At 42.8% G+C, this 15,139-nt stretch overlaps 1 protein-coding gene across 1 annotated transcript; it reads left to right on the top strand.

Annotated features, from left to right (window-relative positions):
- The first annotated feature begins 963 nt into the window (after positions 1 to 963).
- LOC135186809 (cytochrome P450 2J6-like) lies at positions 964 to 13,716 on the top strand. Its single transcript, XM_064164863.1, has 9 exons — positions 964 to 1,134; positions 2,480 to 2,642; positions 2,985 to 3,134; positions 5,317 to 5,477; positions 8,286 to 8,462; positions 9,029 to 9,170; positions 11,138 to 11,325; positions 12,375 to 12,516; positions 13,383 to 13,716. The coding sequence occupies exons 1-9, from the start codon at positions 964 to 966 to the stop codon at positions 13,559 to 13,561; spliced, it is 1,473 nt and encodes a 490-aa protein (XP_064020933.1). The 3' UTR covers positions 13,562 to 13,716.
- The last annotated feature ends 1,423 nt before the right edge of the window (positions 13,717 to 15,139 follow it).

The following is a 15,139-nucleotide window of genomic DNA, read 5'->3' as shown; positions in this document are numbered from 1 at the left end:
AAAAGAGGTTCCACTTCAACACAAGGGGGAATTTCTTTACTGCGAGGGTCACAGAGCACTGCAACAGGCTCCCCAGAGAGGTTGTGGAGTCTCCTTCTCTGAAGACTTTCAAGTCTTGTCTGGGTGTGTTTCTGTGTGATCTGTGTTAGATAGTATTGTTCTGCTCTGGCAGGGGGGTTGGACTCAATGATCTCCTTGGGTCCCTTCCATTCCCTAACATTCTATGATCCTGTGATCCTATGAAGACCTTGCAGCTCCACTTCTCTGTGCAGCTGAAGAGGGACTATGTGAACACTTGAGTGTTATGCCATTATAACCATTGTCACCCAATGACATATTAAAGCCTTTTTTTGGTTGTTGTTTTGTGTGCTCTAGAAACAAAATGAAAAGGTGCAGACATCTCCTAAAACCTTTACAGTTAAAAGCATACTGAAAAAGGAACTATTAAGGGAAGAGCAGAAAACAACAGAATCAAGGTGTGACATGAGGAGAGAAAGGAGAAGTGCCATGTGGTTGATGCATGTGATGGCTGCTGGTGAGTCTGAGCTTTTCAATGATCTCAAGGGATGGGTGTGTAGTCACCTCTCAGGAAATCTCATTTAAATGTCTCTGCTCTTGCAAGAGGCTTCTTATGAAAGCAGTACTGTGGGCAGGGATTTTTATCATGGCACCTGTCACGGCACAAGGAGGCATATAATTAACCTGCATTTCTTATCCCTTGAAGAGCTGAGGATTGTTACATTTGTAGCTGCAATAAGAGGGATGATATCATACATGCTTAAGAATAAGAATGCTTTGCTCTCTGGGATGGGAAAGTAAAGTGATAGAAAGAGAAGGGCTGAGAGGCACAGAAGCTTCAACATCTTTTTCTCTTTAGGGAGGTGCGAGCAAAGCAAGACAAAGTGGATCTATCCTCTGTCTAGAGGATACAGAGGCAGCACAGCTTTGTAAGTTAGAAGTGCAATGTTGGCAGTAAGTGTGGCTCTGCTGTTTTTTGTGGTGTCTCTGCTGGTTGCACAGGTTCTGAAATGGCAGTGGATACGAAGACAATATCCTCCTGGACCAACTCCATACCCCTTCTTCGGAAACCTGCTGCAGATGAACTTCAATATTCACCATGAGATCCTTAAAAAAGTAGGTATTTTCTGGCAGTTTGTGAACAGGCTTGTCAGCTCCTTGCACAGCAAGTGTGTGAGTGTTTCAGCAGGCTGTTGCTCTGAGTGCTAGGGAGGGTTTTATTCTAAAGTGTATAAACGTTAAAACAGGCAAGGACCATTCAAGTCATCGATTCTTGATATGAACATTTCCATCTTATTATGAAACAAGTCCTGAAATCCTGATGTGCATGCAGACAACACAACGCTGGTGATAATATCCCTGTCTTGCACATAGGAAAAAGATCTGTTTTAAAGCAGAGCCTTTAATCCTGTGCAGTCTTTTGCATCTTTATGGCCGTTGTTGCACTGACAGGTTCTGAATGTCCCACTACTACAGCTACTGAGCGCCAGTGTGTTTCCAGTAGAGAGAGGATGATTGTTTTAATACTTATTCAACAGAATTTTTGAGAGATCCTCAAATACTATTATTTTTTTTCCTGACATACAATTTGGTCAGACTTGAGACTTCAGTTTGCTGAGTTTGACTGAGCTTTTAAGTAGCTGAATTAATGTGTTGTGTGCCAGCACTCAAACTCTTCTTACTGCAGTTGTAATAAGCAGCATGTCCAGAGTGTTTGTCCTAGTGTTCTATGTTCCTCATACTTACATATTTAAATGTTAAGTAATTAATATATAAGTAACAGCACTTTCACTCTTTGTTCCCAGCCTCCCTTTCCCCTGGTTCTTTCCTGTCCTGCCAGTTCTTTTCTCCCGAGTGGCATATTGCAAGGCAAAGCAGTGTGGTTGCATGACATAAAATTATAGCCAGCACGTCTATTGTGTTTTCTCCTACTTCTGACCTCCCAGGCCTGAAACCTGAAGATTGCTCATCCCAGGACCTCAAAAGCCATGAATTTGCCCTTCCAAAAATGAAATACAAATGCATGAGGATGTGTGTATAATTTTTTGCTGAATGTGCAATCACTTCCCTTTTGTTTACTCCCAGAGAGCAGTCTGGCTACAGTTAATACGCAAAAGGGGTTCTGTAGATGGTTCACATAAAGCTCATGAGCAAATGTTTTGGTCTTACAGACACAGAAGAATTTATCTGCAGTGAGTTTGAATTGTAAGGCCTGCTTTAATAGTGCCACAGACACTGTCAGTATTGTCTGTCTGGCATTTTGGAAACGTTTTCCTCTTTAGGGGCTTCAGATAGAAACTTGGCTTCAAGTTCTGTTACATGTAAGAACAGGTTTGATGCTGTCTTCTCAAGGTTAGTCACTCCCTGAGGCATCTGCCAAGGGAAAAGATCTGATTGGCTTTGTTTGATTTAACTACTCTGGTTCTTGCCTATGTGGGTCTGACGCTGCTTTGTTCTACAGATGGCCAAAATTCATGGTAATGTCTTCACCCTATGGCTTTCAAATGTTCCTGTAGTTGTCCTGCAAGGGTTTCAAGCAGTGAAGGAAGGTCTGACTGTTCATGCTGAAGACGTTGCTGGAAGGCCAACAAGCAATGCATTTAACATTTTGACTCATGGGAATGGTAATTATTATCACCACAGATTCTTTTCATGTGTCCTAACCCTGGCTTTGGAAACTGATTCAGAGCCATAAAGTAATTAAAGTGGAAAAAAGGCTAATATTTTCATGAATTTTTATACCTCTTGTTAAATTTACTGAATCAGAACCAAAAAAAAAAATGGCAGAATGCAGCTGTTGTAAGAGCTTCTCTGCAGGGGCTAGGTGGCTGGACTAGAATAAGAAAGGAGAGGAGAGAGGAAGGTGAGGAAAAATGTGAAAAAATAAAACTGAGAAGCTTCTTTGACAGATTGAGAGCATCAATTCACTTTTAAAACATCACCAACGTAGTTCATTGTGATTCTAGGTGTTATGTTCTCTAATGGCTATCTCTGGAAGCAACAGAGGCGTTTTGGACTTGCAACAATGAGGAAAATGGGAGTAGGGAAAAAAGACCAGCAGCACTGGCTGCAAGAGGAGGCCCATCACCTGGTGGAGTACTTGGAGCAAACAGCTGGTATGTGACTCAGTGTGCAGGTCGGGCTCTGCAGTGGGTGCTTTCCCTGAAGAATGGCTCACCTGTAGCTTTTGAAACTGATGACAAAGATGAATGTGAAGTGTGCATGCAGAGCTGAGTCCCGTAGCTCTGTATCCTATGATCTGCCTGAGACATTTCCTCACAGAAGTGCTCCATGTGAAACCCCACAGCGTGAACCTGGAGCTGAGACTTCATGGTGTCTGTCTGTTGGTGATGTTACCACTCAGTCAGTTGTCCGTGGCTTGTGGTCATGGAATCAGGGTGACAGCAAACCATAGCAAGTGTCACTGCCCCCCATATCCGTCTGCAGAAAAGAAAATCAGGGCATGGAGCATTAAAAGCTTTGGTCAGGCTGCAGTCTGGCAAGTGCAGTGGAAAAGGCTCACCTCAGATGGCTTGTGGAAGCCCCTTCAGAAGAGAGGGAATCTATTCAGACTGCAGTGCTGAGTAGCAGGCTGGATCTCTAGGTGTGCTCAATTATTCTGTTGTTCAGGTGTAAAGGATATGAGCAAAGAATTGAAGGAGTTCTCTTCAGTTCAGCTGCTTATTAGTGCAATGTCTCAGCTGACCTTTTAGTACCCTGGTTATTGCCAAGCACAAGATCATTCAGTGAAACCTGGTCATTTTTGGGGCCACTGCTCCTCATTCCATTGCCACCAGCAGTCTTGCCTGTTTTTAACCAACAGCGCTGTTAGAGATCTGAAGTGGCTTTTTACTTGTGACTTTGGCCAGCAAATTGCAGTTTGCCACCCAACAATCTAATTAATGCCAGAAGTGTTTGTAAGATGCTATCAGGTCTGCTCAAGGTCCTGTACCTGGGTGGGGCCAGTCCCAGGCAGAAATACAGGCTGGGTACACAGCAGGTTGAGAGTTGTGCTGATGAAAGAGGTGTAGGTGTATTGATTGATGAGAAGCTCACCATGAGCCAGCAGTGCACCCATGCAGCCCAGAAGGCAAATCGTGTCAAGAACAGTGTGGCCAGCAGGTCCAGAGGTGATTCTGCTCTTGTGAGATCCACACCTCGAATATTGTGTCCTGTTCTGATGTCTCCATCATGAGAAGGACACAGAGCTGTTGGAGTGAGTCCAGAGAGGGGCCACAAAGGTGATCTAAGGGCTGAAACATTTCTGTTATGAGGATAGGCTGAAGGAACTGAGATTGTTCAGTCTAGAGAGGAGAACACTCCAGGGGGACCTGATAACTGCTTTCCAGTATCTGGAAGGATTCTACAGGAAGGCTGCAGAGGGACTTTTCATAAGTGTGTCTAGCAACAGGACAAGGGGAAGTAGTTTGAAGCTGAGGGAGAGCAGGATTAGGATAGATCTTATGAAGAAGCTCTTAAGTATGAAGGTGGTCGAAATAGGCTGCCGAGGGAGTTTGTGGTTGCCTTCTTATTGGAGATGTTCAAGGCCAGGTTGGATGAGGCCTTGAGCAGCCAAGTCTAGCTGAGAGGCATCCCTGCCCATGGAGGGGAGATTGGAGTAGATGCTTGTGCTGAGCGAAATAGACAGGAGTGGATTGTGCTAGTTTGAAGCTAGTTAGAATATTTTAGTGAGAAGAATTGGATTGCAGGCTGTGAAAAGGAAACAGTGGTGATGTCTACTTCACTCATAGGCTTGCTGAGATGTATAAAACCAAGAACACAAACATAGATAACAGAGTTGCTCTTTGGCTTTGGCTGCCTCCCTTCTCTCTCTAACCTGCTGTCTGTGTAACTAATCTGTCTGCTTCCTAACCCCCCTGGCTGATTCTCCAAACTCACCTTGAGCGTAAGGCAATGGCTGAGATAAGGTAGAGGGGTGGAAAGGTGGTGGAAGGGTGGTTGGGAGCCCCTCTTGGGGACTTTAGTTTCTGGGAGGGCTGTTGTGTTTCTGTATTACTTTTTAAACTTGTCTATTTCTGTCTATAGCTGTAAACATTGTAACTATCTGCTTGTATATTGTGCTAAGCTGTAAATACAAAGGTTCATTCCCTAACTCCCAGCTTGGCTGAATCTAGCCTGGGTGATTTCTTAAGTGTATGTGTGTGGGGTGAGTAACACCCAAACCATCACAATGCTCTCTAAGGTTCCTTCCAACCTAAGCCATGAAGCCATTCTGTGATTCTATGCAAAGCTGAAGCAGTAAGCATCGATGGTGATTGCTGTTCCCTGTGTTGACAGGCAAACCTCTGGACCCCACCATGCCTCTTGTTCGCACTGTCTCAAATGTGATTTCTTCTGTGATCTTTGGGCACCGCTTCTCTGAAGATGATGAGAATTTACACCGCCTGATTGACTCCATTGACATTGTAGGAGCCTTTGGGAACAGCATCATCTTTTTTGTGAGGAAATTCATTTGTTTGTTTGTTCATTTCATACAGATAGACAAGGAAAAAGGCAGCTTGTATGGGGCTTTTATAACAAAAGTAATTATTGCTACACCTGGAATTGCTGCTGTACTCTCCAGAACAATACTTCCAGGTTCCCAGTTCAGAACTTGTTCTAATTTCTTCTGCTTTATCATAGCACAGAAGTTTCCCATGTTTGTTGGGCAGGGGTGGAAACAAAAAGACCTGTTAGATGTTTAGGAGATGTACAAAGACTTGTTATGTGTTTAGGAGAGCTTTTCTTGCAAAAGCTCTAGCTGTACAGCTCCTGTGTTTGAAAGTAAAACTGAAACTCAGTAGTAAAACGTAGCAAAAAATGTCAGAAAAGCTCTGAAGTAGGCTCCTCTTGGCTTCTGGCTGACAAAGTGGGTTCCTGCACTATATGAAGTTCTATGGCTGTCATTGAATGTCAAGAGTAATATGGGACTTCACTGCTTCCTCCTTCACTGCTGTTTGCTAGCTCCACAGAAACTTCAGTAGGGCAATGGGTTTGTGTAAAGGTGACATATCATGGAATTGCTTAGTGGTAGCTTTCTCCCTGTAGTTTTTGGCAGCAGCACCTCTGTACCACCTCTGTGTGTCCTTATGAGAATTCAGCAACACATGCTGGAAGCCCTTCTCCATTAGCTGCTGGATGGTATTTGTCTCCATTCAGGACAACAGCTCCTAACTTCACATCTGGTCCACTGGACACAAGTTGCTATCTTGATTCTGTGTGAAGCTGTCACTGCAGCTGCAAAAACAATGGGAAGGGTTGCCACAAACAAGGGCAGTTTTATCATTGACCATTTATGAGTGGGAACCACAACACTGGCTACAGCCACAGAGTCCATTTTTCCAATGTACAGGGCAGCATGCTTCTACAGAACTTGCTGGAGCTCACCCAGCTTTGTGTCTTGCATCGTTTCTCATCATCTCTTACTGAATGAAAACTGCAGTTTGCATGGCCTAGAGAACTGGAGGACTAACCTGATAATTTTGGGTAAAATAGAACTACTTATGATATTTCTCTCCCAGAAAATGCAGGTGGAATGATTCCTGGAACACAAACCCTATGAGGAGAGGCTGAGGGAGCTGGGGTTGTTTAGCCAGGAGGAGACTCAGGGGTGACCTCATTGCTGTCTACAACTACCTGAATGGACATTGTAGCCAGGTGGGGTTGGCCTCTTCTGACAGGCAACCAGCAACAGAACAAGGGGACACAGTCTCAAGCTGTGCTGGGGGAGGTCTAGGCTGGATGTTAGGAGGAAGTTGTTGCCAGAGAGAGTGATTGGCATTGGAATGGGCTGCCCAGGGAGGTGGTGGAGTCTCCATCCCTGGAAGTGTTCAAGAAAAGCCTGGATGAGGCACTTAGTGCCATGGTCTGGTTGATTGGACAGGGCTGGGTGCTAGGTTGGTCTGGATGATCTTGGAGGTGTCTTCCTTGGTTGATTCTATGATTCTAAGCTATCTTTAATCAGGGCAATCACAAGATCAACTATTTGGGAACTGCTCTTAGTAGGTATTGTGTAAGCTACTCTTTAGAGCTCTTAATACTGTGTCCACAGATAACACAAAACATTCAGGTGCAATATTTCGTTCTGTCCTGCTCTTCACAGTGCTTGCAACGTGTTGTACAATCCTTTAATGATGATCTGTGCTAATCTAGTTCCTTGGGAAATGGACACTTAGTTTTAAGCAACGCTGTGCAGTAGGACCAAGAAGAAATGCAAGCTAGGAATCGGAATAGGTTTGTGGGGAGAGAAATCTTTGTAATGGAGCTGCCATTTAAATAGGTGAGCCCAGGAGTTATGACCTAGTGCACAATTTAAGATGCAGTAATTCTGTAAACTGGAATCTGTACCTAAGGGAAAAAGAGAGGGAAATGGAGCAGAGGACTGGAATGAATGTAAAATGCTTTCTGTTTCTTTTCTGCTGAGATGGGGGCTTATAGTGGTATAAATGCAAGAATGTGAGCAGGTTTAGAACATTCAGCAGAGAATCCACAGGACTCAGTATTTCTACTTTGTCACATTGTTTTGCACATCACACAGGTGTGATCTGTTTGCTTATCTATGAGAAGGTGTATCACAGTCTCAAGTTGTGCCAGGGGAGGTATAGGCTGGATATTAGGAAGAAGTTCTTCACAGAGAGAGTGATTGGCATTGGAATGGGCTGCCCAGGGAGGTGGTGGAGGCACCGTCCCTGGAGGTCTTCAAGAAGAGACTGAATGAGGCACTTAGGGCCATGGTCTAGTTGATTGGACAGGGCTGGGTGCTAGGTTGGACTGGATGATCTTGGAGGTCTCTTCCAACCTGGTTGATTCTATGATTCTATGAGTAACATCCCTGTGCATTCTTCAGTAAGAAAACGAGCCTGAGTTTGGAGATTTCTGTTTTCAGTTAACAAATGTGCCAAGGAAGTCAGCCTGGATCTGGTTTTGCTGTGAGATAGAGAGGAGAACTGAGAACAGGGCAAGTTTTATATGAGGTCCTTACTACTGAAGTTCAGCCTAGCAAAGAAGTGACAGAGGAACTTCATTTATTCTTTGTACATCACAGTGCAAAATTTATAGCACTGAACTAGGAGACATTCTGCTTAGTGGAAAAGTGGAAGGATTTAATGAATCATGGGACAGGCACTATCTCTTCAAGGTAATGGGGAAGGTGCACTCATCAGAATTTTTCATTTGCCTTCTTTCCACTACCCAAAAACCTGTATTGGGATTCAAATTCAGTTTGCTAATGTCAGTAAACCCATGCCTGTGAAATATCTCTTTTATAGGTGTATGAAATGTTTCCCTGGTTTTCAAGACTTTTCCTAACAACAGTTAAACAGTTTGTGTCCAGCATAAATTTTATGAATGGGCTTTTAGCAAAGGAAGTGGAAAGCCACAAAGGAAAAAGAAAATCAGATGAAAATAAAGATTTTATTGATTACTATTTGGATCAGATAGATAAGGTGAGTACCTATGAACTCTTCCTATGCTCCACTACAAGAGATTTTAAGGGTTTACTTAGTGCCATGGTCTAGTTGATTGAAAAGGGCTGGGTGCTGGGTTGGACTGGATGAGCTTGGAGGTCTCTTTCAAACTGGTTGATTCTATGATTTCTTCATAGAAAAGCTTATAGGTAAATGGATTTAATAATAAAAGTAGACACCAAACAATAGCAAGAGAAGGGTGAAATAATGTAAACAGATTTACAGGTAGATTATAATAACAGACCTGCCTATTGTTAAGGTACAGCAGGAAATGACAGTTATAGGGTTTGCAGCAGGAGCAGAAAGAACCTGCAGTTAGTAACTTTGTCATAGCTGATAGCAAAAGCTGTGTGTGAGTAGGATAAACTGACAAATGCCTTCATATTATTCACCAACTTTCATTTTCTAGCCCTGTACATTTTAGTTTAGTTTTGTTTTCATTTTGGATGGTACCAATAAATATTCCTGTGATGCAGAGAGGTTTACTTCTTTTTTTGTTGTGTGTGTGTGTGCCATAACTTGATCTTTCCAATTCATGTCTGCAGACCAAAGGAGATGCTGATGCTACTTATGATGAAGAAAATTTGATCCAGAGTATTTTTGACCTCTTTCTGGCAGGTACAGAAACTACAGCCAGCACTTTACGCTGGGCATTGCTCTATATGGTGGTTTATCCTGATATCCAAGGTATGCACACCCAAACCTTTTAGAAATTATCCATGTTCAAATGGTAGTAGAACTTGTTCAAAGAATAGCAGAGGAACTAAGTAGTAGGTTATGAATCAGGTGAACTGCAGCTGTCTGTTTCTTGCTGTATTCTTTCTAACATACAGGCCAATCATTTTGGCTTTCATTTCTAAGAGATGTATCCAGACTGTGGCATCTGATGATTCTAGTCTCACATGAGATGAATTGCACCACTGCCCTTCCAATGACTTCAAGTCATCATTTTCAACTTGTGACTGCTATTCTTTGGTATGCTCTTGGCTTCTCTGCAGCAGAATGCAGTGGGAGGTTGCTCATGTGTGTGGCTATTCCACAAAGCTTTGTATTTCAAACATAGCTATCTGCCTGTAAATTAATATTTAAAAGAAAAGGAAAAGTATTGGGATGAGTAGGCTGAAGCTGTTTGCTTTTAATATTGATATTCACATAAGAAAGATACAGGCTGGCAGAGCTAAAAAGGGAAAAGTCAGAGTGTGCAGGATAGAAAGGATTAAAAGGTATACAAAAGGTATACAAGGCCTCATAGTTCAGAGGACAGCAGGAAGCTGGCAGTTTAGGAGGAAGTTCTTCACAGAGAGAGTGATTTCCCATTGGAATGGGCTGCCCAGGGAGGTGATGGAGTCTCCATCCCTGGAGGTGTTCAAGAAGAGACTGAATGAGGCACTTAGTGCCATGGTCTAGTTGACTGGATAGGGCTGGGTGCTAGGTTGGACTGGATGATCTTGGAGGTCTCTTCCAACCTGGTTTATTCTATGATTCTACAATAAGAAGAAAATGGTGGAAGTGGTAAGGAGAAAGGCTCTCTCCCACTGTTCAGAAGACTTGATTGCACATTCTGAAGGTTCACAACATGATCATTCACCCTCTCAAGACATATAAAAAGAGTCTCAATGACAGGGTCAGTCTAATTGCAAAGATAAAAGCTGTACTATTAATTAGACCATTTCAGCTCAGAAATTAATCAGATATTTAGCATTTCAGCTCAGACTGTGAGTGAAAAGTAGGTCCTCCAGGACAATTAATTTGTGTGCTTCTCAAAGCAGGTAATCATGAAACAGCAAACAGGCCATCTGTAGATGTGGTTTTGAGTGAAGAAACAATCCTCAGTCAATTACTAAACTGGTGTCTGAAGAGATAATTAACATTTAAATTTCCAGTTGATTCCCTGCCTCTGAAAATAAATACTAATTGAAGTATAGTTATGAATTACCTCAGAGCAGCACACATAACAGAAACTTCAATATTCTTATAGAAGGTCTTTGTCTCCTACCATTATTTTTCAAGTGTTAACATATGTATGGAGCCTATAAAAACCTTTCAGTGTCAAATTCTGTTCAGGTCATCTGCATGGGAATTTGGAGGCATTCTGATTTTAGCAAATACCTTTTTCTTCTTGTTTGATGCCATTATTACTGCAAAAAGAAATAGGAGAAATTATGAGTATAGAGTTTGTAGATTGTTTAATGACCTGGATTGTTTAGTGGCTGAAGCACCTCTCCTACAGAGACAGTCCAAGAGAGTTGGGGTTATTCAGTCTGGAGATGAGAAGGCTCTGAGGAGACTTGTTTGTGGCCTTCCAGTATCTGGAGGGGACCTACAAGAAAGCTGGTGAAGGACTTTTTAGGAGGTCAAGTAGTGGTAGGATTGGGGGGAATGGAGCAAAACTAGAAGTTGGTAGATTCAGCTTGGATGTTAGGAGAAGTTCTTCACCATGAGAGTGGAACAGGTTGCCCAGGGAGGTGGCTAAAGCCCCATCCCTGGAGGTCTTTAAGGCCAGAGTGGATATATCTCTGAGTGACCTGATCTAGTGTGAGGTGTCCCTGCCCATGGCAGAGGGTTTGGAGCTAGATCATCCTTGAGGTCCCTTTTAGCCCTGACTATTCTGTGATTTTATGAATGTGTATTTAAAACTGAATATTCCTCCTTAGAGAAAGTACAGAAGGAGCTGGATGCTGTTGTGGGTAGATCTCATTTGATTTGCTATGAGGACAGAAAAAAGCTGCCCTATACAAACGCTGTGATTCATGAGATCCAGCGGTACAGTAACATCATCTTAGTTGCACTTCCCAGACAGAGCGTGAAGGACACACAGCTGCTGGGGTATCCTGTTCCAAAGGTACAAATGTGCTGCCTCTCTGAATGTCTGCTATCTGGTATGCTTGGAAATGGATCTAATGTGACTTTTTTAAACAACTGAAGCCACCTCAGCTGGCAGTTCCCCCAACACAAGGCTTTTCAAAGGTCCTTTTTGTTTAATTGCTTGTCTATCTGAAGAACAACTGTGATTGAGAGCTGCTGATATCAGTAGGGCTTGGATACATTAAATTAACTTCAAAAGCCTTTGGAAGGTTTTCCTGAGTGGGGTCATGGACTCTTGGTTTTTATTGGTTCTAGCAGTGCCCCTAAGCTGTGATTGTCTCTAAGTCTTTTCCTTTTGCAAGGAAATCTGCACTTTGTCCTGAGCATTTCTGTTGACAGAAAACTTGTGAATGGTGACTGGAAATAAACATCAATTTCCAGCAATCTCAGGTCTGCCCTGTACCAAAACTCTGTATCTGCTGGTGAACAGAGGCTGTTCTAGAGTGGAATAGAAGTGTGGCTGAAAAAACTAACAATTAGGAAATGATTTTCATATCACAAGCTTTAAAACACAGCAAATTTCCAGTGTTGAAATGTAACTGAAGTGTTTTCAGGTTGTGTAACTGAGAGATACATTAGGGTTCCTTTTTAAATACTCACCCATCACTGCTTTTCATGTTCATTCATTTTTTTTCTGGACCTACTCAAAGCACCTCCAGTGTTGCAGAAAAATTCAGCTGATGCTCATGAAACTCTGTGATCCAGAAGCTGAATATGAGATAAAATTACTTAGTGCCAATGGGGAAACTAAAAGCAACTCCTATTAACAATATGAACACTGTAAAACTCTATTTATTTTACTGCACTTGTTGGCAGCAAGTAACAAAGGAGAGGAAGTTGCAACATTCTTAGAAGTTTAAACTTCTTATGAAATGTTTTAAAGCTTGACCTAGTTTTTGGAGGAAGCCATGACTTCAAATCAAGACTTTAAATTCTTTGCTCCTTTGCCATTATTTGCTTATCTGATGAATATGAATGATAAGACAAAGCTGAAGCCATCATTCCTTTTTCTTTTTTTCCCCCCAGAACACCATCATTTTAGCAAATATTGACTCTGTTCTGTCTGATCCTGGAAAATGGGAGACACCTGATCAGTTCAACCCAGGGCACTTTCTGGATGAAGATGGAAACTTCATAAACAGAGATGCATTCTTAGCCTTTTCCGCAGGTATGTGCACTCAACACACTCCTTGTCATAAGATGTTATGGTCCATTTGTTCCCCAGCATAACTAGGAATAGGTATATAAACACTTTCCACTGTATTAAAGATTTCAAGGAAGAAAGAAATGCAGTGGGGCTGGAAGGGACCTTGAAAGCTCATCCAGTCCAACTTCCCTGCCAGAACAGGATCACCTAGAGCACATTGCATAGGAACGCATCCAGGCTGGTCGTGAATATCTCCCAAGAGGGAGACTACACACCCTCCTGGGCAGCCTGTTCCAGTGTTTGGTCACCCTCACGGGGAAAAAACATTCTCATGTGCATGAGTTTACATGAATGACACAGAGAAAAGTTTCTCTTGGAGGACAGAGTGCATGAATTTACATGAATGACACAGAGAAAAGTTTCTCTTGGAGGACAGAGTGCATGGGTTTACATGAATGACACAGAGAAAAGTTTCTCTTGGAGAACAGAGTGCATAAGTTTACATGAATGACACAGAGAAAAGTTTCTTTTGGAGGACAGAGTGCATGGGTTTACATGAATGACACAGAGGAAGGTTTCTCTTGGAGGACAGATCCTTTTTTTCTTGGAGGAGAGACCTTGTTATCAAAATAGTAGCAGCAAAATGCATAGTGACAGGAGGACTGTAAATGTAAGCCATGCATGGCTAACATGCCATGTATAGAGATGTGATTATCTCTATAATGTCTTGCCTCTTGCACTAAATCCAGATTAAGCCTTCTGGTGGAAATGCAATCAGCCTTTCAGTTCTGAATTATTAAATGAGAGTTAGCTAAGGGAAAAGAACACAGTCTGCAGAAAGCAAGCAGAAATCCTTGGTCTGATGTCCTTTCCTGTTTTTTCCACAGGGCACCGTGTGTGTATGGGGGAGCTGTTGGCAAGGATGGAGCTCTTTATTGTCTTTTCCACCCTGTTACAGGCATTCAGGTTCACCCTGCCAGAAGGAGTGAAAGAAGTCAGCACAAAGTTAGTTTTTGGGAGTACAATGAAGCCACCTCCCTACCAGCTCTGTGCCATTCCTCGGTAGGAATTGGTGTCCCACAGATTCAGGGAAGGCTCTGCAAGATTGTTTCTTTATGTGAATTCCTTTTTGCATGTCTTAAGAGTTTTGCTTTCCTCTCCATTTGGTTAATCACTACCCTGAAGGATACTTTCCAGGCAGTTGCATCCTGCAGATTCTACGTTCAAAGAGTTAATCTTTCATTCTTGGCTTCTGTTTGGAAAACCTGGGTGAATTTCTCCTGATGCATAACAAATAAAGACACTGAGGGAAGGATTACAGTTGAGCCTTATTTATTGCTAGCTGGAAAAAGGATTTACAGAGACAGATCTTGAAGTGAAGTCTGTACATTAAAAGCCTCATAGTTAAAGGTCTGTTCCTTCTTTCTCATAAGCCACAGTTGCATTTGAGGAGACAGACTTACAGGCCTTTCAGTCTGTTCCAGGATATTAATGAGTGCCAGAGCTGAAAGAAGCTCTTCAAGGAAGGCTTCTAGAGAGGCAGATAATATGATCTGAGATCATCCGTGTTGTGCAAACCTGATGTGTACAACTCCATCATTGACACCTGGCAAGACATTTCAGGGTATCAACCACTATAACAGCCCTTCAGAGGAAGAGAGGAGTGGCTTTGTTGGCCAGCTTTTCATACAGGCAAGGAGCAAGGACTGGAAGACAAATGACAGCAGGGAGCAGACAGAAAGTGATGACAAATTGTTCATTTTTTTGGTGAGCTCACTGGCTGACAGCAACGTGAGCACATGGCTTTTTCATGGCAGGTAATCTTCTGACACTGCTTGCTCCAGATCCTCCAGTAATTTATTTGGCTTCATTTACCCTCTCAGTTCTTTCCAGGGTTCTTTATCACAGTTAGCTGCCTTCAGCTGTCAGCAGAAATTAGCAGATCACACACACTCAGCAGAAGATTTGGTCCCGTCAAAGACTTCCTGAAGCCTTTTATGACCATGGTGCTTAAGGACTTGGCAGAAGTGGATATTCAACGTTTTGCTGGTTTGGTTACTGACAGTTAGCATGGGAATGTTTTTGTTTTGACAGCATTAAGAGTGTGTTGTTCCTGTGTGACATACAAAGTGGATAGTGTATGCCAACACAGGAAAGATTGTTTTTATCCACTGGTCAGCTGAGAGTTCTGCTTATAGCTCTGAAGTCATTGCCAGCTGCATTTTCTCCAGCTGCCTTTGCCAGCCTTGTATTTTAAAGCACTCCAGTCTAACAGGCAGAGATGTGTGAAAACAGTGATCTGGGTGCAGGACTGGTTGATAGTTTCTTCACCTCCAGGATTACTTTTGTGGAATAACTCAGCTCTTTTTCGTGGCTGTGTGCTGGACTGCAGTGTGCTCAGAGAGGTGGGCAAGTGGTGTGAAGTCCCTTCCGTGCTGGAACTGCAAACACCTCCCTGAGAGTAGTTTCACACTGGTAGGGAGATGCTTTGTGTGCCTCCAACTGGGCAGCAGAAAGAGAGGCAATATAGCAGCAGTTTCTTGTCTTTAGCACCAAAGTATAAAATCACTAATGCTAAAGAATAGCTGGCAGATAGCACTGAAGTAATGCTGCTGCTGTTGGCTGCATTTAGAACTTGCAAGGA

Source organism: Pogoniulus pusillus, chromosome 26, assembly GCF_015220805.1.
Source record: "Pogoniulus pusillus isolate bPogPus1 chromosome 26, bPogPus1.pri, whole genome shotgun sequence".
In the NCBI taxonomy this organism is placed as follows: Eukaryota; Metazoa; Chordata; class Aves; order Piciformes; family Lybiidae; genus Pogoniulus; species Pogoniulus pusillus.
Note: the sequence above shows the minus strand (reverse complement) of the source record. Positions and strands in the feature narration are given on the sequence as shown.